This window comes from Haemorhous mexicanus, chromosome 28, assembly GCF_027477595.1.
Source record: "Haemorhous mexicanus isolate bHaeMex1 chromosome 28, bHaeMex1.pri, whole genome shotgun sequence".
Classification (NCBI taxonomy): domain Eukaryota; kingdom Metazoa; phylum Chordata; class Aves; order Passeriformes; family Fringillidae; genus Haemorhous; species Haemorhous mexicanus.
Genome location: NC_082368.1, coordinates 3,412,739 through 3,434,030, shown reverse-complemented (window position 1 = coordinate 3,434,030; position 21,292 = coordinate 3,412,739). Strand labels below are relative to the sequence as shown.

The window sequence follows — 21,292 nt, the reverse complement described above, 5'->3', positions numbered from 1 at the left end:
GCCAGGATTGCAGGGTGTGAATTTGGCCTCCACTGCAGCTCTGTACATGTCTCAGCTGTCATGCTGTCAGCTTCTTTTGCTGTAACTCTTCTGAAATACATCACCCTTCTGAAATCTCCAACCTTTCCATTTATTGCTTTTTTCAGTGATGTGGTTCAACACGAGCATTCAGATTAAAGCAGTTTCTCCCTTTTTAAGCTAGTCACCTCTTCTAATGTGAGCCAAACCAGACTGTGCCCAAAACAAAAGGTTTGTAACTATTCAGGGTGCTGTTCCTGAGAGGTGTGGGTGTGTTGGAGCTGCACACCACTCTCAATCCAGTGAGTGGGAGTGGTGGAGTCCAGCTGCTCACCCACCTGCCAGGATTTGATTTCCCTTTGTCAATGCCCTGAGCCAGGACTCACCTGCAGTGTGGCTGCAGGAGCCACTGCTCCAAGGGGCAGCCACAGCCTCCAGTCAGGCAGGATGGAATATCCCAGAGACAGATATGGTACCTCTGCTCTTTTTGGGAAGGAGTAACTGCAGCAGTTTCTGCCACTGCCCTGCACAGGCAGAGTGAGCTGTGCTCTCACTGCTGCTGCCCCGGGTTTGCCTGTTTGCCATTTCACTGGCACATACACAGATGGTTTGTAATGCCACTAAGTTCAAGCCCAGTGGGTTCTGTCTGTTGGGTGTGCCACCCTTGAGATGTGCCTGGTGTATACCTGACCCCAGGCTCTGGCACCTTCAGGGACACAAACACAGAGTGGGAATTTGAAGTTACATTGAGTGACAGTTTCCTTTTTTGTCTCCTACTTTTGTCTTTTTAGGAGACTTTTGTCTCCTACTCATGGGACTGTGTGGTGGTGTTCTTAGGGGTCCCAGGACAAGGGAAGAGATGAGAATCTTGACTCCATGTTTCAGAAGGCTGATTTATTATTTTATTATATATATTATATTAAAAGAAAATTATATACTAAAACTATACTAAAAGAAATAGAAGAAAAAGATTTCATCAGAAAGCTTGAAAGGAATAGAAAAGAATGATAATAAAATCTTGTGACTGACCAGAGAATCTGAGACAGCTGGACTGGGATTAGTCATCAAGTAAAAACAACCACATGAGACCAATCAAAGATGCAACTGCATCTTTGCATTCCACAGAAGCAGATAATTATTGTTTTTCTTTTCCTCTGAGACTTCTCAGCTTCTCAGGAGAAAAAATCCTAATGAAATGATTTTTCATAAAATATGTCCATGACAGGACTGGGGCTGCCTGGTTTGCCACTCTTGGTACCCTGACTCTGTAGGGGTGGAAACAGCAAGAACCTGACAAACACTGGCACTAATTATTAATACAAAAAGCTGCAGAGAGGGTCTCCTGGAGCACTGCTGCTGCCAGAGGACTCCTGGGCTGTTTGCTGAGAATGCCAGAGTCTGTAAATTCTCTGCAGAACTTGGACACAAAGAGGGCTCAGCAGTAAACTGGGACATGTAACAGGCAGTGAGCCTGGCAACAGCAGTGCTTCCTGCTGGGTTCTGGGTGTTCCTGGAGGCACAGAAAACCCCACTGACCATCCACACTGATTATTTGGTTAGATACAATTTTCTGGCTAGTTTTCTAGCCTTAGAGCAGCCTCTCTCCCAGTGTCAGGCCTCCAGTTGTAGTCAGTTGTAATGGAATGTCCAAAGGGAGGGTTTGGATGCTGAGGCCAGCTGGAATTGTGAGTCATCAGGGTTAACATGTCAGTCACAGTGAGCTTGGGTGACTCACAGATCTCAGCCCTCTGCCTCGCATTTCCCTTTGCTTACAGAACAGTTACTTAGTCACAGGATATGTATGGAGATTATCAGGGTTCCTGAAAAACTGGAGCATGTTGGCAAGGAGCCCTTCCTCCCACATGGAAAATCCTGCTCATCCTGGGGATCCCTTGGCCTGGGAGGCAGCAGAAGATACAGGCTGAAGCTGGTTTTCCTGAGCATTTCCCTCCTGGGCTCTGTGGGGAAATGCTGAATCCAGCAGCTGTGGAGTTTGCCATGTTTCCCCATTTGGGGAAAAATAATTCCAGTTTGTCTTTTTTTTCTGAAAAAACTCCTTCTCCTGAACTGTGTTAAAGGCTCCCCAGTTTGCTGTCACTTGCTGCCTGCAGGGACTTGATTTTGCAGCAGATTGTGCAGTGGAAAGTGTCTGTGAAGCCTGAGCTTGTTTTTGCTGGGAATCAGGGGATTCGTTTTCCCTGTCCCTATTTGGCTGTCACTGAGTATTGGGCAGTTCTCTGGAATAATTCTTCTTTTACTGGAGTTCATTAGGAGCAGCAGCAAATGGGGCTGAGCTAACGCTCGGCTGGAGCTGGCGGGCACGTCCCAGTGCAAATGTGCTGCAGGGAATCAACAGAAATGCCTGCTGGGGAGTCTGAGCTCAGTGTCACATGGCTGAGCTTGTGCTAATGAAAAAGGGAACTTCAGCAGCTGGTGTAGAAAATGCTGTCTCTGCTCCCTGTGCTTCCTGGGACACTGCAATCCAGGCCAGCCTCCTGCTCCTGTTGCCATTTTCTGTTCCTGAGGGTGGGATTGAAGTCTCTCAGCAGCTCCACACATAGATGGGGGGTTGTGCCAAAAGATACATTATGTTATAATACCTCTTGTTCTCCTTAAAGCTTTTTATAGTCAATAATCCTACTTTTAATGGAGTAGGATTACTACTCCCTACTTGTAATTGTTCCTATTGAGAGCTGCCTTTCTAATGAGTAATCACTCTTCTATCTCTTGCAGGATTGAATTCCAGAACAAGTTCTACACTGGCACTGGGTTCAAGTTTCTCCCTTTCTCCTTTGACATCATCCGTGAGGGGAGGTTTGATGACTGAGGCCCCCCACTCCAGCAGTGTTAAATGTTGTGTGTGTGTGTGTGTGTGTGTGTGTGTGACCCCAACACCAAGGGTGTGGCTGTCCCCTCCCCCTGTGTGTGACTCGTGTGTGTAGTGACAATAACTTATTGCAGCACCCTTGAGCGTTACCATGGCATCCCAAAGCCAAAAGCTTTGACGTTCTGGGGTAACAACACTGGATCACAGAAACTTTTGGTTCTTTAAGTTTATTCCCAAAGGTACCAAGTGCATGAGGTGTCTGTTTGGTGTGCAGTCGTGTGCTCCCTGTATTGTGCATTCCTTGGCAGCTGATCAGGGCAGAAAAGAAATGGCAGCTGTGCTGAGGGGACAAAAGAGCACATGGAGAAAAGGCCCAAGGAGCAGAGAGTGAGGGCTGTTCCCCCTCTTATTGCTGGAGGCAGTGGTGAGGAGCCCTCATGCGCTGGGACTCAGCTGCCTGAGGCCTGGGGCAGGATGGGGAGGGATGAGCCTTGGTACAGACTGGTCACTGCAGGTACTGTCACTGGCAGTGACATTTCTTGGGCTTTCTGGTTTGAAACCAAAGCCCTCGAGGCACATCAGATATTGCCAGTGTGGGCTTGGCATCGCTGGAGGCAGCTTTTGCTGAGGTGGATGTACCAGTGACTCACATTGTGCTGTGCACTCTCTGGGGAGCCCTTGCAGGGACAGCAGTGGCCCCATCTTGCCAAAACAGCTCCATGGCAGGGGGGTCTCTGTGGTGTGTCCCTGCATTAGCTGTTGCTTTCTTTCCTGTCTGAGCTGTCAGTATTTCCTTGCACTCCTTGACTCGATGTAGCTGTAGCAGCAGTGGGTGTGTCAGTGCTGTGACTGTCGTGTTCCATTCTCGCAGTGGAGCTGGGTATTTGTGTAAAAACAGATTAGAGGAACAAGACTCATTAACTGGAAGCAAGGAGGAAATGCCTTGAGGTGCCAGGCTGCTTAAAATTAGGTGAGAAGGTTATGTGTGCCTTGCACAGTGCAGTGTGCATGGGGCACAGGGACCCTTGTGCTGCACCTGGGCAGGCCCTGGGCACTGGAGCATGTGCTGGGCATTCACAGAGGTGTCTGCAGACTGAAGGGTGAAATCAAAGCATGGCTGCAGGTGGAGTTTTGACACCAGTCCTGCTGTGTTCTGCTGCCTGGATCAAACACGTTGCTGACAGTCGCTCTATAAATTAAATGAACTCCACAACAAACAGTGTTGCCTGTTTTCTACTGAGGGGGTTCAGGGGCAGCCCCTCATCCCTGACCTACCCTGAACACAGCTCCCAGAGCTGCTGGGGACAGCTGGGACTTCAGGCATTTCTGTCCAGGATGCTGTCACCTCCAAGGCCAGAGACACACGGGGTGGGCAGGGCTGGTTTGTACAGCAAGACCAGCGTGACCCTGGGCTGCCTCTGTGCTTATCGAGTGATAATCCTGAGCAAAGGTCGGGCTGGGGCTGTTTATCCCAGGGCCTCCTGACCTCCCTGATAGACCCAATAAAAGTTAAACAAGCTTTTTTGTTTAACCCGGGTGCTGTGGGTACCATTCCACAGGCAGTGGGGTAACCCTCTCTGCGTGCCCGGGGCTGTGCCCTGCCCCTGCTTTCTCTGCTCCCCCGAGGGCCGTGTTTACTCAGGCCCTTCCTGCCGGACAGGGAATTTATTTCCACATGTGCTGGAGCAGCGGAAGGGAGGGTTCTGCAGGGGTTTGGCCATGGTGTTGCTCATGTCGGTGTGTTTCCCATCTCCTGATCTCTCCGGGAGGGGAGAAGCCGCACTGAGCTGCGGCTCCAGCCTCCCGCACCTTCTGGACGAGGAACCGGCTTCCCGCCGGTCCGGGGGATGCTTTTCCTGCAGCTGGAGGTACGAACGGGCCGGGGAATGTTCTCTGTCCCCTTTCACCATTCTCCCGTGCAATCACAGCATTTTTGCCCGTGTCCATGGCTCTGGGGTTACAGGCGCTGCCCTGGAGCTGGCAGGACACCCCGGCCCCTCGTGGGCTGCACTGGGGGCGCTCGGGGAGCCCGGAGTTCCCTCGTCCCTCCTCCGGGTTCCGTCCTGGAAGTGTCCGCGAATTCCCCCTGCGACTGGGAGAGACCCGAGCAGCCTGAGCCCGCCCCGGGCCCGTTCCCCAGGCCGGGGCCGCTCCGGATGCTGCTGGGCTGCCGGGACGCTCCCCAGCCCCGGGGCACCGGCGCTGCCCGGTCTCGCAGCGCCCCCGGCCGGCCGGAGCGGGTCCCGGTCAGTCCCGGGAGCCCCGGGCTGATGGATGGGCGGGGCCGGCGGCGGGCGGGACCGTGCCGGGAGAGGCGGGACCGGCGCAGGGGCACGCAGCGGCGATGGCGGTGCGGCGGAAGCCGGAACCGGGACTGGCTCCGGTACCGGGGCTGGCGCTGCCGTTCCTGCTGCTGCTGGCGGCCACGGCGGGGCGAGCGGGGGACGCGCGGCAGGAGGAGGCGGTGCGGGCGCTGGCGCGGCGCCTGCTCGGCCCACGGGCCGCCGCCGTGTCGCTCTCGGTGGACCCGGCGCTGGCGGCTGGCGGGCCTGACATCTACCGGCTGTGGTCGCCTCCCGGCACCGGGGTGGCCGTCGCCGTAACGGGCTCCAGCGGCGTGGCGGCGGCCGCCGGCCTCTATCGCTACCTGCGAGACTTCTGCGGCTGCCACCTGTCGTGGTCCGGGGCGCAGCTCCGCCTGCCAGACCCGCTGCCGCGGCTGCGGGCCGAGATCCGCGCCGCCGCCCCCGGCAGGTAACGGGGACGCGGGGCCGGGCGCCGCTCACGCCTCGTTAGCGCGGGACAAGGCGCTGTTATGTAATGGGGGCCCGGGGGGCCCGGGCGCAGCCTCCGCCGCTCACGCAGGTACCGGTACTACCAGAACGTCTGCGCCCAGAGCTACTCCTTCGCCTGGTGGGACTGGGCGCGATGGGAGCGGGAGATCGACTGGATGGCGCTGAGCGGCATCAACCTGGCACCGGCTTTCGCGGGGCAGGAGGCGGTCTGGCAGCGGGTGAGGACCGAGGCCGAGGGGCGGCGGGGACCGGGAGGGCGTCGGAACCGGAACCGACAGGATGGCGGTGGGGAGCCGTGGGACCGGCTGATCCCCGGTTCCCGGTGCAGGTTTACCGTAACCTGGGGCTGAACCAATCGGAGATCGACAAGTACTTTACGGGCCCCGCGTTCCTGGCCTGGAACAGGATGGGCAACCTCCGCCGCTGGGCCGGGCCGCTGCCGCCCGCCTGGCACTTCAAGCAGCTCTACCTGCAGGTACCGGGGGCGGCCCGGCCCGCCCGGGGCAAACCCCTGTCACCCCCTGGTCCTCCTGGCCGCGGGGAGCCCCCCTCTCTGCCCCGAGCTGCAGCAGCGCCCGGGGTCCCCTGGTGGGAACGTGGGGGCTTCTCTCCTGCTCCCTCTCTCCTTCTCTCTCCCAGTACCGGATCGTGGAGCGGATGCGCTCGCTGGGGATGACCACGGTGCTGCCGGCCTTCGCGGGCCACGTGCCGCAGGGCATCCTCTGGTAGGTGCAGCCCCTGCCCCGGGGTCTCAGCCCTGGGCCCTTCCCAAGGTCTCACCTCCAGCAGCATCTCCCTCTGCAGCTTCCCCGCCAGGTTGCCCTGCCCCTACACCTGCACGGTGGTCCTGTCCTGTTCTTCTCCTGATACCCATCTCTGCCCTCTCCTGCAGGGTCTTCCCCCATGTGAATGCCACTCGCCTGGGACACTGGAGCCACTTTGACTGCACCTACTCATGTACCTACCTGCTGGACCCAGAGGACCCCATGTTCCAGGTGATCGGGACTCTCTTCCTGAAGGAGCTGATCAAGGAGTTTGGCACAGACCATGTCTATAGCGCAGACACCTTCAACGAGATGACTCCCCTCTCCTCCGACCCTGCCTATCTCTCCAGAGTCAGCAATGCTGTTTTCAGGTCGATGACAGGAGGTGGGTCCGTGTGTTGTGCTGGCCTGGCCACAGGGGTCCAGGTGGGATGGCAGGGGCTGGGGGTGGTGGCTGTGGGCCCCATGCAAGCGCAGAACCCATTGGTGCCAGATCCCCAAAACCCCCTTGAGGGGTGGTTGGTGGCCCCAGGGCCGCATGAGACACCTGTGGGCCCTGCCTGGAGAGGGTCTCACTCAGTTCTCTTCTGTCCCCAGCTGACTCCAAGGCGCTGTGGCTGATGCAGGGCTGGCTCTTCCAGCACCAGCCTGACTTCTGGCAGCCAGCACAGGTGCGGGCCCTGCTGCACGGAGTGCCCCTTGGCAGGATGATTGTTCTAGACCTCTTTGCCGAATCCAAGCCCGTCTACCAGTGGACAGAGTCCTTCTATGGGCAGCCCTTCATCTGGTGCATGTTGCACAACTTCGGGGGCAACCACGGCCTCTTTGGCACCGTGGAGGCCATCAACCACGGCCCCTTCGCAGCTCGGCGCTTCCCCAACTCCACCATGGTGGGCACGGGGCTGGTTCCCGAGGGCATTGAGCAGAACGACATGGTGTACGAGCTGATGAACGAGCTGGGCTGGCGGCAGGAGCCCCTGGACCTGCCCAGCTGGGTTACCCGCTACGCTGAGCGCCGCTACGGCGCCCCGAATGCTGCTGCGGCCGGCGCCTGGCGCCTGCTCCTCCGCAGCGTCTACAACTGCACCGGCGTCTGCGTCAACCACAACCGCAGCCCCTTGGTGCGCCGGCCCTCGCTGCGCATGGACACGGAGCTCTGGTACAATGCCAGCGACGTCTACGAGGCCTGGCGCCTGCTGCTGAGCGCTGGCGCCGAGCTGGGCTCCAGCCCTGCCTTCCTCTATGACCTGGTGGACGTGACCCGGCAGGCAGCCCAGCAGCTGGTCAGCGATTACTACCTGAGCATCCGCCAGGCCTTCCAGAGCCACGCGCTGCCGGAGCTGCTGACGGCCGGCGGCGTGCTGGTGTACGACCTGCTGCCGGAGCTGGACAGCCTCCTGTCCAGCCACAGCCTCTTCCTGCTCGGCCGCTGGCTGGAGAGCGCCCGTGCCGCGGCCACCAGTGACCGGGAGGCTGAGCAGTACGAGCTGAATGCCCGGAACCAGGTGACGCTCTGGGGGCCCAGCGGGAACATTCTGGATTATGCCAACAAGCAGCTGGGGGGGCTGGTGTTGGACTACTACGCTGTGCGCTGGAGCCTCTTCGTCTCTGTGCTGGTGGAGAGCCTCAACTCGGGTCGCCCCTTCCACCAGGACCAGTTCAACCAGGCTGTCTTCCAAGTGGAGAGAGGCTTCATCTACAACAAGAAGCGCTACCCAGCTGTGCCAGCTGGGGACACGATGGAGATCTCCAGGAAGCTGTTCCTCAAATACTACCCCAGCGCCCTGCAGCACAGCCTGGCTGGGCCTGCCTGACTTTGGGTTCTGCCTCTGGAGCCTCCCCCATAGAGGGTGGACAGAGCCCCTGCACCCTCCCCTATCTGGGCTCCTGGCCTGATGGTTGTGTCCTGGAAGAGGGGCACGGTGGCCCTGGTGGCCCTCAGCCAGCCTGGATCCACCCTTCCTCTGCATGGGCAGGATGTGCCCCCAGAGGGGCTGGCACACAGACAAGGGGCTGGCAGATGGGTGGGGGGCAGGCTGTGCCCCAGGGTCCCATCCCACACCATGCTCTATGGTCAGCTCTGCCCAGCTGCCCTGAGCCTGTTCCCAGGGAACCTGGGCTGCCCCACTGCTCGCAGCTGGAAGCTTGGTGGGACAGGACAAATGTGTCCCTGCTGTGGGGCCTTGGCTGGCTAGCACGGGCAGTGATGGGTGAGAAGCAGACAGGGAGATGGCAGTGGGCAGTGGGGCAGAGCAGCGTTGGATCCAGTGCCTGTGAGGACATGGCACTGCATGGCCCTGCCCATATTTGGTGCCTTTTGTATCATAAAAGACTCTGCAGCGTTGTTGCCTGCAGTGTTGCTGGAGCTGCGCTCCCCAGGATGAAGTTTTTGAGGCCTTTTCCACAGCTGGAGCTTGGGCAGAACCCAGCTATGGAGCAAATACAGACTTCTCTCCCATGTGTGTCCAACTCCTTTGCTAGCACGGGACTGTGTGGAACATGGGGGCAGAGGAGCAGCTCAGCCCTGAGCCTGCCCAGCAGGAACACCCTGCCAGATGTGTCCTGGCAGCTGGCATGCCTGGCACAGCAAAGTACAGCTGGGGCAGACCCTTGGGGTTGCGGCTCCCCTCGTGCCCCAGAGCCTCCTCCAGCAGGGAGCTCCTGGCTCAGTGGAGTCTTTATCACAGCACCTGCACGAGGATCAAGGCACAGAGAGCGCCAGGCATGCGCAGGGAGGTGGGTGGAGGGGCCTTGAGATAAGGCAGCAGACACAACACGGTGGCGTGGGGCGGGGGGACCCCTTTCCCAGCCCTCTTAAATGGGGTGGCCCCGTAGGGCAGCACTGCCAGGCATGGAGAGAACCACGGTGCTGATCACAGGCTGCTCCTCAGGCATCGGCCTGGGGCTGGCTGCACGCCTGGCAGCCGACACTGCTCGCCGCTTCAAAGGTAAAGGGGTCAGTGCTGCCCCGGGGGTCCGGCAGCCCCAGGTGCTCTCACCAAGGAGAGGCAGAGCCTGGGGTGGGCTGGGGTGGGTGCTGGCCGTGCAGCACTGCTGCCCTCAGCCACGCTCTCTCCCCAGTTTATGCCACCATGCGTGACCTGGCCAAGGGTGAGCGGCTGCTGGAGCGCCTGGGGGGCTGCTGCCCCGACACGCTGGAGCTCCTGCAGCTCGATGTCACTGACCCGTGCTCGCTGGCAGCTGCTGCACAGCGGGTGCAGGGACAGCAGCTGGATGTGCTGGGTATGGCTGGTGTCCCCACTGTCCTTGGGATGGCTGAGGGGATCTCTGTGGGGTCACAACCCCCCCAGAGCACCAGGAGTAGATGCCAAATTATGGGAGGTGCAGGCAGTCGGGGGGGTGGGATGTGTTTAGCAGGACAGAGGTGCAGTAGGTGGATTTGGGGCTGCCAAGGGATCATTAGCAGAGAAAGACCCCCCATTTCTGCCTTGGTGGTGTGTGGGGCTGCAGTCACTAGCTGATTGCACCATGCTTGGCAGTCTGCAATGCAGGGATGGGACTGATGGGACCGCTGGAGACCTGCTCCGAGCAGGCCATGAAAACTCTCTTCGATGTGAACGTTTTTGGGGCTGTCCGCACCATCCAGGCCTTCCTGCCTGCCATGAAGAGCTGCAGGGCTGGGCGGATCATTGTCTCCAGCAGCATCGGGGGGCTGCAAGGTGGGACCCCCAGCACGCTGTGGCACACGGAGCTTCCTGTGGGGAAGAGCTCTGGTGCTCAGGGTGTGGCTCTGCCCCAGGGCTGCCCTTCAATGCCGTGTACTGTGCCAGCAAGTTTGCAGTGGAGGGGCTGTGCGAGAGTCTGGCCATTGTCCTGCGCCCCTTCAACATCCAGTGAGTGCCGGTGATGCCACGAGGGCTGGATCGTGCCCACCGGGATGGGGGGAACGCTAGGGCGGGGATACAGTGACAGCTCATGCGCTCCCTCCCGCAGCCTGACGCTGGTGGAGTGCGGGCCGGTCCTCACCAGCTTCCTGGACAACCTGCAGCGCCCAGACCCTGAGGGCAGCGAGATGCGGGACCTGGATGCCGAGACACAGGGGCTGTACCGCCGGTACCTGGGGCACTGTCAGAGCATCTTCCGCGACACGGCCCAGGAGGTGGAGGAGGTCCTGCCGGTCAGTCAGCGCGGGGCGGGGGTGGCCGTGGGGCCGTGCCAGGGAGGGCTCTGACCCGTCTGCGGTGCCAGCTGTTCCTGGAGGCCATCGGCAGCCCCTGCCCACCCCTTCGCTGCGCCAGCACCCAGCTCCTCGCCCCGCTCTGGCGCCTGCGGCTGAGCAGCCCCGACGGCTCCGCGTACGTCCGCGCCATGCACGACTTCGTGTTCGGCGGCAGCGAGGCTGGCGGAGACCATCCCTGAGAGGAGCCACGCCAACACCGGAACCGCTGCCACGCGAACCCCCAGCCCGGGCCCGGGCCCGTTCGCGTGCTCGGTGCCGCCGTGTCCCCAATAAAGCCCTTTGCAGCCACGCTGCTCCGGCTCCGTCCCCGTCTCGTCGCCATCCCGCGGAGACGCGGGATCGTTCCGCCCCGCGGGGCGGGCGGGCCTGCACCGGGGCCGGCCCGGCCGGTCTCCTCCCCCCGCGGGCGGAGCCGGGCCCGCCTCCCGCCCGTGGCGGGGCTGCCCGGGAGGCGGAGCTGTTCCGGCGCCGTTGCCGGCCCCGTTCCGGTCGGCGGCGCTTCCGGCGGGGCGATGCCGCCCTTCGCCTCGGGGCTGCTGGTGCTGACGGCGCCGCTGCCCGCGCTGCCCCGGCGGGCGGCGGGGCTGGTGGCGGCGGCGGCGGGGCTGGTGGCGGGGCCGCTGTACGTGCATCTGCAGCCGGGGCTGCGGCTGGGCGGCCCCGCCACCGGCCCCGCCGCTCCGCCTGCGGGCCCCGCGCTGCTGCGGGCTCTGGCCGCTCTCTACACGGCGGCGGCGACGCGGCGGGGGCTGGACCTGCGCGTCCTGCTCGGGCCCGGCCGCCGCCTGGCACGGCAGCCCCGCGTCCTGCTGGCGGCCGCCGCCGAGGTGCCGGGGCCGCCGGAGCCGGTGCAGCTCGGGCTGCAGCGCCTGGCCGCGGCGGTGTACGGCTGCCCGCCGAGCCTGCCCGCGCTGCTGCTGGGCGAGGACACCGCGGGCGACCCCGAGGGGGACCCCGAGCAGGATCCTGAGGCGACGCTCCCCGAATTCTTGGACGTGGCTGTTGGCGGCACCTTCGACCGGCTGCACGGCGCCCACCGGCTCCTGCTCAGCGCCTGCTGCCTCCTGGCCCGGCGGCGGCTCCTGGCCGGGGTGGCCGACGGAGAGCTGCTCCGCCGTGAGTCCGGGGCGGCCGTGGCACTGCGCGGGCACGAGGGCTGAGCCCGGTGCTCCCCGGGGCAGGGCAGTGGTCTGGGGGCCCGGTAAGAAGTGAAGTCCTGGCAGGCACCCAGCCAAGGCGGTGTCATGCAGGCAGAGCGTCAGTGGGGGTCCATTGGGGACCCCATGTCCTGCGCACAACCAGCAAAGTATAAAGGTGCAGCGAGGGCAAGGGAAGGGAGGCAGCGTTCAAAGTCCCATCTCTTGGTCTCTTTTCTCCCCTCTCTTGGTCTTGCTTCTCCGTCACTCTTGTGCTTCCCTGCCCTGCTGGGGCCCGGCAGACAAGGTCCTGCCAGAGCTGATCGAGCCGTACGAGCTGCGGGCGGCAAAGCTGCGCGAGTTCTTGGAGGATGTGAAGCCCTCACTGTGCTACGACATCGTGCCTCTGGCCGACCCCTTCGGCCCCTCAGTCACAGACCCCGACCTGCAGTGCCTGGTGGTCAGCGAGGAGACCCGCCGGGGAGGGGAGGCTGTGAACAGGAAGAGACTTGAAAACGTAATTCTCATGCTGGAGCTACCTACCCCTGCCCACCCTCTCGCCCTGCCTGATACTGCCCGGGGGCAAATTTGGTCTTGATTCGCCCCTTCCCTCTGCTGCATTCTTATGGCTGGGGCTCCCTTCTCTCATCAGGGCCTCCCCGAGCTGGCTCTCTATGAAATCCAATTGATGAAGGACCCCGAGCACAGTCAGAATGAGGAGGAGAAGATCAGCTCCTCCAGCCTCCGGCAGAGGCTGCTGGGGACACTGCTGCAGCCCCCACGGGTGAGGGTGGCCTGCAGAACTGCAAAGGGAGTGCCGGGAGGAGGGGTGGGAGTCTCAGAGTCAAAGAGTTTGGAGAGGCTTCCTGCTGCTCTGCAGGGCCTTTCATGGCCATCTCCTGGCCACGATTCTTCTCCAGCAAAGCCCAGTTCTCCATGTGCTGCCACGGCTTTGCTCTTTCCCTCAGCGAGACCCAGCCCTGCCGCTGCGCCCGTACGTGATTGGGCTGACTGGGGGAACTGGGAGTGGGAAAACCTCCATGGCCAAACTCCTGGGGCAGCTGGGCGCCTTCGTCATCGACGCTGACAAGCTGGGCCATGCTGTCTATGCCCCTGATGGCCTGGCCTATGAGCCAGTGGTGGCAGCCTTTGGGGCAGGTAGAGTCACTGGAGGCTGCAGGGAGGAGGAAGGGGAGGGAGGGAGGGGTGTCCCAGTGTCCCAGACAGCCCTGGCCTGTGCCCCCCTCCCTCCCTCCCTCCCTCCTTCCCCTCCATGGGTTTTGGGCTTCCCGTGTTGTGTGTCCCGTGTCAGAGCTGCTGGTGGGGAATGATGTTTGCCTGGGAAAAGCTCTTCCCTGTTCTTTTCAGGAATCAGGTGAAGAGCTGCCAGGTCAGGTGTTTCTGAGAGCCCTGTGCCGAAGCCATTTCCCCAACCCAGTCTTGCCACAGGGATGGGAGTTGCCCCTCCCAAACCTGTTGTGCTTCTGCCTTGCAGAGATCCTGAACAAAGATGGAACCATTAACAGGAAAGTCCTTGGGGCCAAAGTGTTTGGAAACCAGGTAAAAGCAGGTTTATTGTAAATACTTAATGCTGTGAGTGTAGGCTGTTCTCTTGTGACAGGGGTTTGGAGTTTTCAGCCCTTTGAGATGGTGACACCTTCCTGGTTGTATTTTCTGGCAGCGGCATGGGGACAGGGTGGGACAGATTGCATCTCCACAGATGAATCAGCAGCTGTGCTGGATACATTGCTCTTGCCCTGCAGCTGCTGCTGCATCCCTGTCCCTGTTCCCATCCCTGTTCCCATCCCTGTTCCCATTGCCATCCCCATCTCCTCTATACCGTGCTTTTCCTTCACCCAGCTCAGAGCAACAGACAAACACAGCCAGGGGTCTCTGCCCCTTGCACCCAGGGGAGCTCAGTAGCACCTGACCTTTACAGGTGCTCAGCCTGTTGCTCTGCTGCCTCCCCAGCCAAGGTGGAGGCACATCAGGAGGTTCCCTGGATGGACATGTCTTTTGTGGGACCTGCTGCACGGGGAGCTTGCTGTGCTGTGGAGCAAAGAACCTCTCACAGCACAGAGATCTCTGCTAATAGCAGAGCCCTAATGGCAGAAAATAATAGGAAAAAACACGCTGACCCTGGCAGCAGGAATGTGAAAACTTTCCTTCCTGGTGTTCAGTGATGGGCTGGACCCACCTTCCCAGCTCCAGTGGCTCCTTCCTGGGTGTCCCCTGGCTGCTTATACCCCCACTCTCCTGGCTGGCTACAGAGGGGTTCTGAGGACAAGGGACTGACTGCATCTCAAATCCTGCTGTGGTCCTTTCTAGGAGCAGCTGAAGAGGCTGACGGACATTGTGTGGCCCAAAATAGCCCAGATGGTGAAGGAGAGGGTCAGGGAGGCTGATGCACAAGGTAACGGGGGTGGCTCTGTGGCAGTGAAGCATCAGGAAGGTGGGAGTGAGCCCGGGCACTGAGGAATGCCTTTATTCCCTAGGGAAGGCCGTGTGTGTGCTGGACGCTGCCGTGCTGCTGGAAGCCGGCTGGCAGGACATGGTCCACGAGGTGTGGACAGCCATCATCCCAGAGGAGGAGGTGGGCAATGCCCTGGGCCCCTCACTTGCTGCCCGGGCTGCTCCTCAGCCTCCCCCCGGACACCTGAGTGTCCCCCGTGTCCCCGGCAGGCCGTGAGGCGCATTGTGGCCAGGGATGGGCTGACCGAGGAGGCCGCTCGCCGCCGGCTGCAGAGCCAGATGACCAACAGGCAGCGGGTGGAGCAGTCCCAGGTGGTGCTCTGCAGCCTCTGGGAGCCCGAAATCACCCGCCAGCAGGTGAGCCGGGGCTGCTGCAGCACCAGGGCTGCTCTGGGGGGATGTGACAGCACCTGCAGGGCTCGGTGTGTGCTCAGGCCGTGCCTGGGTGTGCTGCTCACCATCGAGGCTGCCACAGCGGGTGGATCTGGGGATGTGAATTCAGCCGGGAGGGAAGAGGTGGGACTGTGGCGCGGCCTCCTGCCGCTCGCCTCCCCGCGGGCTCTGAGGTGCCGCCGGCCCGGGCGGTTCTGCTGCAGGTGCACAAGGCCTGGGACCTGCTGCAGCAGCGCCTGAGCCCCGAGCCCGGCCCGTGACGGCCCCGTGACGCTCCGTGTCCAGCCACCACTGCCCACCGTGAGCCGGCGGACGGAGCAGCAGCGTGGGACCGAGACCACCGGCCCCATCCAGCTCCGCCGAGGGTCCGGGGCGTCCTGCGGTCCCCCGGTGAGGGGGAACCCTGCAGGGCTGAGCCCCGCTGGGTGACAGTAAAGAGGCTGCTCCTGCAGTGCGTGTCCGTGCGCCGTCCCGAACCCTCCTCGCTCCCGTTCCCCGGGAGCGCCCGGTGTGGGACTCCCGGTGCCCGGTGGGTCACTCCCGGTACCCCGTGGGTCACTCCCGGTGCCCGGTGGGTCACTCCCGGTACCCCGTGGGTCACTCCCGGTGCCCGGTGGGTCACTCCCGGTGCCCCGTGGGTCACTCCCGGTGCCCCGTGGGTCACTCCCGATGCCCGGTGGGTCATTCCCGGTGCCCGGTGGGTCATTCCCGGTACCCGGTGGGTCACTCCCGGTGCCCGTGGGTCACTCCCGGTGCCCGGTGGGTCACTCCCGGTACCCGGTGGGTCACTCCCGGTGCCCCGTGGGTCACTCCCCGTACCCGGTGGGCCACTCCCGGTGCCCGGTGGGTCACACCCGGTGCCCGGTGGGTCACTCCCGGTGCCCGGTGGGTCACTCCCGGTGCCCAGTGGGTCACTCCCGGTGCCCCGTGGGCCACTCCCGGTACCCGGTGGGTCACTCCCATACCGTCACGGGCGCCCCCTCGCGGCGCGGCGCGGCCCGCGCTCCCCGGCGGTCACATGACCGGGCGGGCAGAAGATGGCGGAGCCGCCGGGCGCCGCCGCCGAGGACTCGTGGGGGAAGGTGGGGCCGGGATCGGGTCGGGCCGGGCCGCCAGGTGCCGCGGGGGCGCAGGGCGGCGCGCCGGGACGGGGCTCGTGGCGGCTGGGCAGGGTGAGCGCCGGGCTGGGGTCCGGGGGGCAGGGGAGCGCGCACGAGTCAGTGCCCGGGCGAGGGGCGGTGGTGAAGGCCCCGGCGGAGCCGCGGCTCGGGGGTGGCGGGTGCTCCTCGGGCTGACCGAGCTCCTGGGGGCGGAGGGGTTCCGGGACGCGGGCCGCGGTCGCCGCCCCAGCCCCGCTGACGTGTCTCCTCCGCCCGCCGGCCCCGCGCAGGTGGACGCGGCCTACGGCGACAATGGCCTGGACTCCGGTAGGTGCCCGGCCCGCGCCACCCCCGTCCGTGGGTGGCAGCGGCTGCCCGGGGACGCCCCTCACGACCCTGCGCCCGGTCATACCCCGAGCTGGGCACTGACCCCGGGACAATCTTAATTCCAGCGCTCTTCATGGAAAATGCCCGGAAAGGCAGCATAGTGTCCCGGGCCAACAGCATCGGCTCCACCAGTGCCTCTTCTGTCCCCAACACAGGTGGGGTTTGCTCTCCGTGACAACGCGTTTCTGCTCGCTGGGGAATCTGGCACATGCCGGGCTTCAGGTCTGCCCTGCACCGAGGGGGTGAGCGTGGCTGGGCAGGATTCCTGTCCTGAGGAGAAGGAGGAGGAGGAAGGTGGTGGGAGAAGCATCAGGGTTCTGTGGTTTCCAGCAGGGTTTGCAGTCGAGAATCACTCTGGTTTTGTCACCTTCCCAAGGGAGCTGCCAGCATCTGCCCCCTGCCCAGCTCCCTGAGGAGACTGAAAGTATTGCCAGGGCTCTTTGGAAGGCTCTTCTGCCCAGCCTGCTGTAGTTGACTGGGGCGGGGGCTATGCTGGGCCTGGCTGCAGCTGTAGTGATCCCTTGAGCTGTCTTGTGCCCTTTGTGGTGCCTCTGTGTCCCCACGCCCAGCCACACTGTGTCCCCACAGACGATGAGGACAGTGACTGCGCTCAGGAGTCCCCCAAGGACACGTACAAGGACCAGCGCCGCCGGGCACACACCCAGGCCGAGCAGAAGCGCCGAGATGCCATCAAGGTGAGCGAGGCACAAGGCAGCAGGCAGTGCTGGAGGGCTGCTGCAGCACCCTGCCCTCCCAGCACTTCTGTTCTGCTGCTGGAGCTGCCCTCCTTGCTCTGTGTGTGCTGGGAGCTGCCCTGGCTCTGTGCTGTGGGAGCTGGGTGTGCACCTGGCCTCACAGGATGAACCCACACTCTGTGGCTCTGCTTCCCTGCAGAAAGGCTACAATGACTTGCAGGCCATCGTCCCCACCTGTGAGCAGCAGGATTTCTCCATCAGCTCACAGAAGCTGAGCAAGGCCATTGTGTTGCAGAAAAGTGAGTCCCAAGGGCAGGAGGGAAGGAGGTGCTATCAACCCCCAGAGCTCCACCCTAGAGGTGTGCAGGGCAAAGTTCAGCACCTTAGAACCTTCTGGTGTGATGAGGCTCTGGGGAGCTTGGGTGCTGCTCAGCTGCACCTACCTTCCCCCAGGGAACTGAGTCAGTGGGAGCTGATGGTGCCCTGGCTCAGGCACCTCTTGTGGGGATCTCATGTGTGCTGCCAAACCCTCACTCTGTGTTTTCGTGCTCAGCTATCGACTACATCCAGTTCCTGCACAAGGAGAAGAAAAAGCAGGAGGAGGAAGTTTCTACCCTCAGGAAAGATGTAATGGCCTTGAAGATCATGAAAGTGTAAGGGAAGAGCTGTTGGGGTCATTCCCTCACATCCTTGTGGGGTCCTGCAGTGTTTCTGCATCTGGGGACAGGCCTGGAGCTGGGAACCAGGAGCAGGAGCTGGATGTGGGAATTCAGAGCTGGGAGCAGGAGCTGGTGTGGGAATTCAGAGCTGGGAGCAGGAGCTGGTGTGGGAATTCAGAGCTGGGAGCAGGAGCTGGATGTGGGAATTCAGAGCTGGGAGCAGGAGCTGGATGTGGGAATTCAGAGCTGGGAGCAGAAGCTGGTGTGGGAATTCAGAGCTGGGAGCAGGAGGTGGATGTGGGAGCTGGGAGTGGCAGCTTGGAGTCACATGTGGAGACCTCACTGCTGACCTTGGTGTGCTGTGCTTGTTTCAGGAACTATGAGCAGATTGTGAAAGCTCATCAGGACAACCCAAATGAGGGGAAGAACCAGATCTCTGACGAGGTGAAGTTCAATGTTTTCCAAGGCATCATGGACTCCCTGTTCCAGTCCTTCAATGCCTCAGTCTCTGTAACGAGTTTTCAGGAGCTCTCAGCATGTGTCTTCAGCTGGATTGAGGAGCACTGCAAGCCCCAGGTGAATGCAAAGGGGGCTGGTGGCATGGCTGAGGGGGCAGAGACAGTGGCACAGGGGTGGCTTTCCCTCCACAGACCAACTGACCGTGTCCTCTCTGCCACAGACGCTGCGGGACATTGTCATCGGGGTCCTGCACAAGGTGAAGAGCCAGCTCTACTGAGCCTCCCGTGCCACTGCTGTGCCCGTGGGGATGGGGCACTTCTGCCAGAGACCAGGGTGCCAGGCACCACCCTGGGCCCTCTCCCTTGTGGCTGTTAATAACGTTCTCTGAATTATTTATTATATTCCTTCTGAAGCCCAACGGTGGCTGTGCAAACGCTGCTGCTCCACTCGGTGCCACCAAATCTTTATAGGAACTGGGCAGGAGGGGAGGGAAGGATGGGGGACAGAGTCTCTGGCTCAGGCAGTGCCATGGGGTTGCCTGTGCCACTGACTCTCCTTGCAGAGCTGATCCCAGAGCAGCTCCACTCTGTGCCCTCAGGCCTGTGACAGCCCTGCTATCCCCAGGGTGGGCAAATGTGACAAATGCATACTAAAAACAATGGGTTTCTGGTATAGCTGTAGGAATTGCTTTTCCCTGACCCTCTAGGCTGTGCCCTGTCCCTCTGAAGCAGCTGTTTTGAGTCAGCTGTTGCATTTTGGAGGAGCCTGGCAGTGCTGGCAGCAGCATGAGCCAATCAAGAGCTGGGAGCTGTGGCCCTGGCACCACATGCTAGGGCCTTGATGAACCCCAAGCATGCTGCAGCCATGAGTCCCTGGGAAGGAACAGAGGTTCCTGCAAGTGCTGGAACACCTCTCCTTTTCAGAAACTGTGGCTGTACTGCACAGGGAAGTTCTGCAGCTGTAGCACAGCATGCCACATGCACTTGCTGCTCCTCCTTAGAACTTTTATACACACACATCCATGACCAGCCTCGATTGGATTTTTACTATTGTAAATTTTGAAGTGGTCCCAGAGTGCTGCCTGTGCCAGCTGTAGAAGCAGCTGCTATCAGGGACATGTTTGACCCTGTCCCATGCCCAGTTTGGGTCACAGCTCTGCCTGGGTGAGGGCTGGGCACTGTCCAGAGTGATGGGACCAGGGTGCTGCCAGCAGCAGGGTTTGTTCTCCATAACCATGGTTGTGCTCCTGCTCCAGGGGCACGTGCAGGGAATGTTTATTTCAGGCAGTTTTTCCAGCACTGAGGAGGGAGTGATGCCTCCTGCCTTGGGAAGAAGACGTGGAATTTTACAGACCTCACACGTGAAAGTGATGTATTTTTCTATTGTGAAAAGTAATTAAATAAATTTCACTGAATGTTTTAATGATTTTTCTGATGCTGACTTCCTGGAGCTGTGCCCTGGTGGTTTCTAGAAGCCCATTCGAGCCCCTGGCTCCTGTCCTCCCCAACTCCTCAGGGCCTAAACCCTGCCCTGACACCCTCTGAAGAGACAAACACCACAGGGATGTGCAGGTGAACCAAAACCCTGGTGTTTAATGGATCATGTTCTCATGTGACCACTCAGGCACGCAGCAGGAAGCAGCCAGAACACAGACAGAGCTCTGCAGCCCAGACAGTCCCTCGCTGCCTTTCCTTACCAGAACACCAGGGACACAGCACCAATGCCCCCACGTGTGCCCCCTGCCAGGCAGCTCCATGCACTGGCGGCAGGAAAAAACAACATTCCACTGCAAGGAGAGGACCAGTGCCAAGCTACTCCTACCCCCACCCTTCCAACTGCAAAACATTTTAAAACAGAACCAAATAAATACACAGGACAAATCCCAGTCCTGCAAAAAGAGAAAAAGAACAACCCAACGGCTGAGTTTCAGAGGCAGCTCTGCAGCAGCTTCTCCCCAGAACAAAGGCTCCCCCGGCACCTCACGTGGTCGCTGGCAGCTCCACACCGTGGTCCTCATCTGTCTCTATCCCAACCTCCTCCTGTACAGCACCGAGCAGATCAGAACAGGCTCAGGCTCTGGCTTGGCAGCTGTGGGCACGGCCCAGCCTCATTACTTACAAAGAATTGCTTCTTGCTCTTGGGATAGCCCTCCAGGATGGCATCCAGCAGCTCGGTGGCCTGGCGAGACAGGGCAGGTGAGGGCTGTGGGCAGCAGTCCCGGCGGGGCCCTCCCTGCCCACCCGCAGCACAGCCGGTACCATCCTCTTCCTCCGGCGCCACTCCCGGCGGTACAGCTGCTGCTCCCGGCACACCTGCAACAGCCCCGGGTCAGAGCTGCCCTGCAGGGCTCTCAGCAGCCCCGGGCAAGCAATGTCTGTAAGGGAAGTGCTGGATCCTGGATCCACACTGGTCCCTGGTTCAGACACAGCAGCTGTTCACCTTCTCTTTTTCCTCTGGAGTCACATGGTTGGTAGCAGATTTAATCCTCTCCAGTTTCTCCGTGTAACTGGCACAGTCCTTCCTCAGCACCTCGATCTCCCTGGCAATCTCAGGGGTTGTCATGGAGCTGTTCAAGTCCTTCAGCTCTGGGAAGGTGTCACCGATCACCGCCCGGGCTGCCACCCGGCACCAGGGCACGGCTGCCCGTGCCCTCGGGGATGCCGCGGTGGCTCGGGGCTGCCCGGCCGGGCACACTCACCCGCCTCCATGTGCCGGCAGCTCTGCTGCAGCGCTTGCAGCTGGCCGGAGCGCGCGGCAATCTCCCCGTCCAGCCCGCGGAGCTCCGCATCGCTGGCGGCCGGGAGCTGCTCCTGCGGGGAGCGGCGGGTCAGGGCTGCGGGGAACCGGGGCCAGCGGGCGGCGGCGGCGGCCGGGGCTCACCTGGTCGGCGAAGTAGATCTTCTGCTTCCCGTAAACCTTCTCGCGAATGCGGCCCTGCTGCGCCAGCTGCTCCAGCGCCTTCACCACGGCCTGCGGGACGCGGCGTCAGCCGGGCCCGGGCCCGCCCCGCCCCAGCCCGGCCCGGCCCTGCCCTGCTCACCGCCTTGCCCAGCCCGTGCTCCCGCTGCAGGTTCCCGAAGGCATCCTGGGCGCTGTACGGCCGGTTCTGCTCCCGCAGGTACCGCAGCAGGACAGCGCTGGCGCCTCCTGCGGAACCAGCCCCGGTCACCGCGGCCTCCAGGGGCCTCGGAGGCCGCTCGGTGCTCCCCCGCCACTCCCGCACTCACCGCCGGCCGCGGCCTCCCGCCCTTTGCTCATCCCGCGGCCCCGCGCCGCCAGCCCCGCTCCGTTCCCGGTTGGCGCCGTTCACGCACTTCCGGCGCGCCGCCCGCTCCCCGCCAATCGCGGCGAGGGCGGGGCACACCGTGATGGGCGGGGGGAACGGC

The 21,292-nt window shown here is 61.7% G+C and overlaps 6 protein-coding genes across 17 annotated transcripts in view; 5 read left to right on the top strand and 1 right to left on the bottom strand.

The window, feature by feature from the left end:
* Window positions 1-4,062, top strand: part of ATP6V0A1 (ATPase H+ transporting V0 subunit a1) — a 117,067-nt gene extending 113,005 nt beyond the window's left edge. For all 5 annotated transcript variants that reach the window (XM_059869083.1, XM_059869081.1, XM_059869082.1 and 2 more), the window contains one exon: window positions 2,752-4,062. In XM_059869083.1, coding sequence (XP_059725066.1) covers window positions 2,752-2,960 — 209 coding nt within the window. In that variant the 3' untranslated portion in view covers window positions 2,961-4,062. The remainder of the gene's footprint in view (window positions 1-2,751) is intronic.
* A 1,097-nt stretch (window positions 4,063-5,159) lies between these two features.
* On the top strand, window positions 5,160-8,862 carry NAGLU (N-acetyl-alpha-glucosaminidase). The gene is made up of 6 exons (XM_059869084.1): window positions 5,160-5,599; window positions 5,711-5,858; window positions 5,969-6,115; window positions 6,280-6,365; window positions 6,533-6,789; window positions 7,002-8,862. Exons 1-6 carry the CDS (start codon window positions 5,190-5,192, stop codon window positions 8,216-8,218), a joined length of 2,265 nt encoding a protein of 754 aa, XP_059725067.1. The 5' UTR covers window positions 5,160-5,189; the 3' UTR covers window positions 8,219-8,862.
* Window positions 8,425-10,894, top strand: HSD17B1 (hydroxysteroid 17-beta dehydrogenase 1). 3 transcript variants are annotated; one of them, XM_059869085.1, is made up of 7 exons: window positions 8,425-9,140; window positions 9,240-9,352; window positions 9,486-9,647; window positions 9,905-10,084; window positions 10,165-10,258; window positions 10,359-10,542; window positions 10,614-10,894. In XM_059869085.1, exons 1-7 carry the CDS (start codon window positions 8,425-8,427, stop codon window positions 10,782-10,784), a joined length of 1,620 nt encoding a protein of 539 aa, XP_059725068.1. In that variant the 3' UTR covers window positions 10,785-10,894. The 3 variants fall into 3 exon arrangements, with proteins under 3 accessions (XP_059725068.1, XP_059725069.1, XP_059725070.1); XM_059869087.1 differs by having other exon boundaries at window positions 9,003-9,352; XM_059869086.1 differs by lacking the exons at window positions 10,165-10,258; window positions 10,359-10,542; window positions 10,614-10,894 and having other exon boundaries at window positions 9,486-9,917.
* A 223-nt stretch (window positions 10,895-11,117) lies between these two features.
* COASY (Coenzyme A synthase) lies at window positions 11,118-15,057 on the top strand. The gene is made up of 9 exons (XM_059869118.1): window positions 11,118-11,721; window positions 12,044-12,258; window positions 12,394-12,525; window positions 12,710-12,899; window positions 13,237-13,301; window positions 14,070-14,154; window positions 14,237-14,334; window positions 14,424-14,570; window positions 14,810-15,057. The coding sequence occupies exons 1-9, from the start codon at window positions 11,118-11,120 to the stop codon at window positions 14,864-14,866; spliced, it is 1,593 nt and encodes a 530-aa protein (XP_059725101.1). The 3' UTR covers window positions 14,867-15,057.
* Window positions 14,863-19,328, top strand: MLX (MAX dimerization protein MLX). Of its 6 annotated transcripts, none has more exons than XM_059869498.1 (8): window positions 14,863-14,996; window positions 15,997-16,033; window positions 16,159-16,248; window positions 16,682-16,788; window positions 16,988-17,087; window positions 17,342-17,441; window positions 17,822-18,023; window positions 18,127-19,328. In XM_059869498.1, exons 3-8 carry the CDS (start codon window positions 16,167-16,169, stop codon window positions 18,181-18,183), a joined length of 648 nt encoding a protein of 215 aa, XP_059725481.1. In that variant the 5' UTR covers window positions 14,863-14,996; window positions 15,997-16,033; window positions 16,159-16,166; the 3' UTR covers window positions 18,184-19,328. The 6 variants fall into 6 exon arrangements, with proteins under 6 accessions (XP_059725481.1, XP_059725478.1, XP_059725479.1 ...); XM_059869495.1 differs by lacking the exon at window positions 14,863-14,996 and adding an exon at window positions 15,579-15,688; XM_059869493.1 differs by lacking the exon at window positions 14,863-14,996 and adding an exon at window positions 15,629-15,778.
* A 144-nt stretch (window positions 19,329-19,472) lies between these two features.
* On the bottom strand, window positions 19,473-21,286 carry PSMC3IP (PSMC3 interacting protein). The gene is made up of 8 exons (XM_059869499.1): window positions 21,134-21,286; window positions 20,947-21,053; window positions 20,787-20,876; window positions 20,605-20,716; window positions 20,346-20,491; window positions 20,165-20,218; window positions 20,025-20,084; window positions 19,473-19,945 (listed from the first exon to the last, which is right to left on the bottom strand). Exons 1-8 carry the CDS (start codon window positions 21,162-21,164, stop codon window positions 19,886-19,888), a joined length of 660 nt encoding a protein of 219 aa, XP_059725482.1. The 5' UTR covers window positions 21,165-21,286; the 3' UTR covers window positions 19,473-19,885.
* Between the last annotated feature and the right edge of the window lie 6 nt (window positions 21,287-21,292).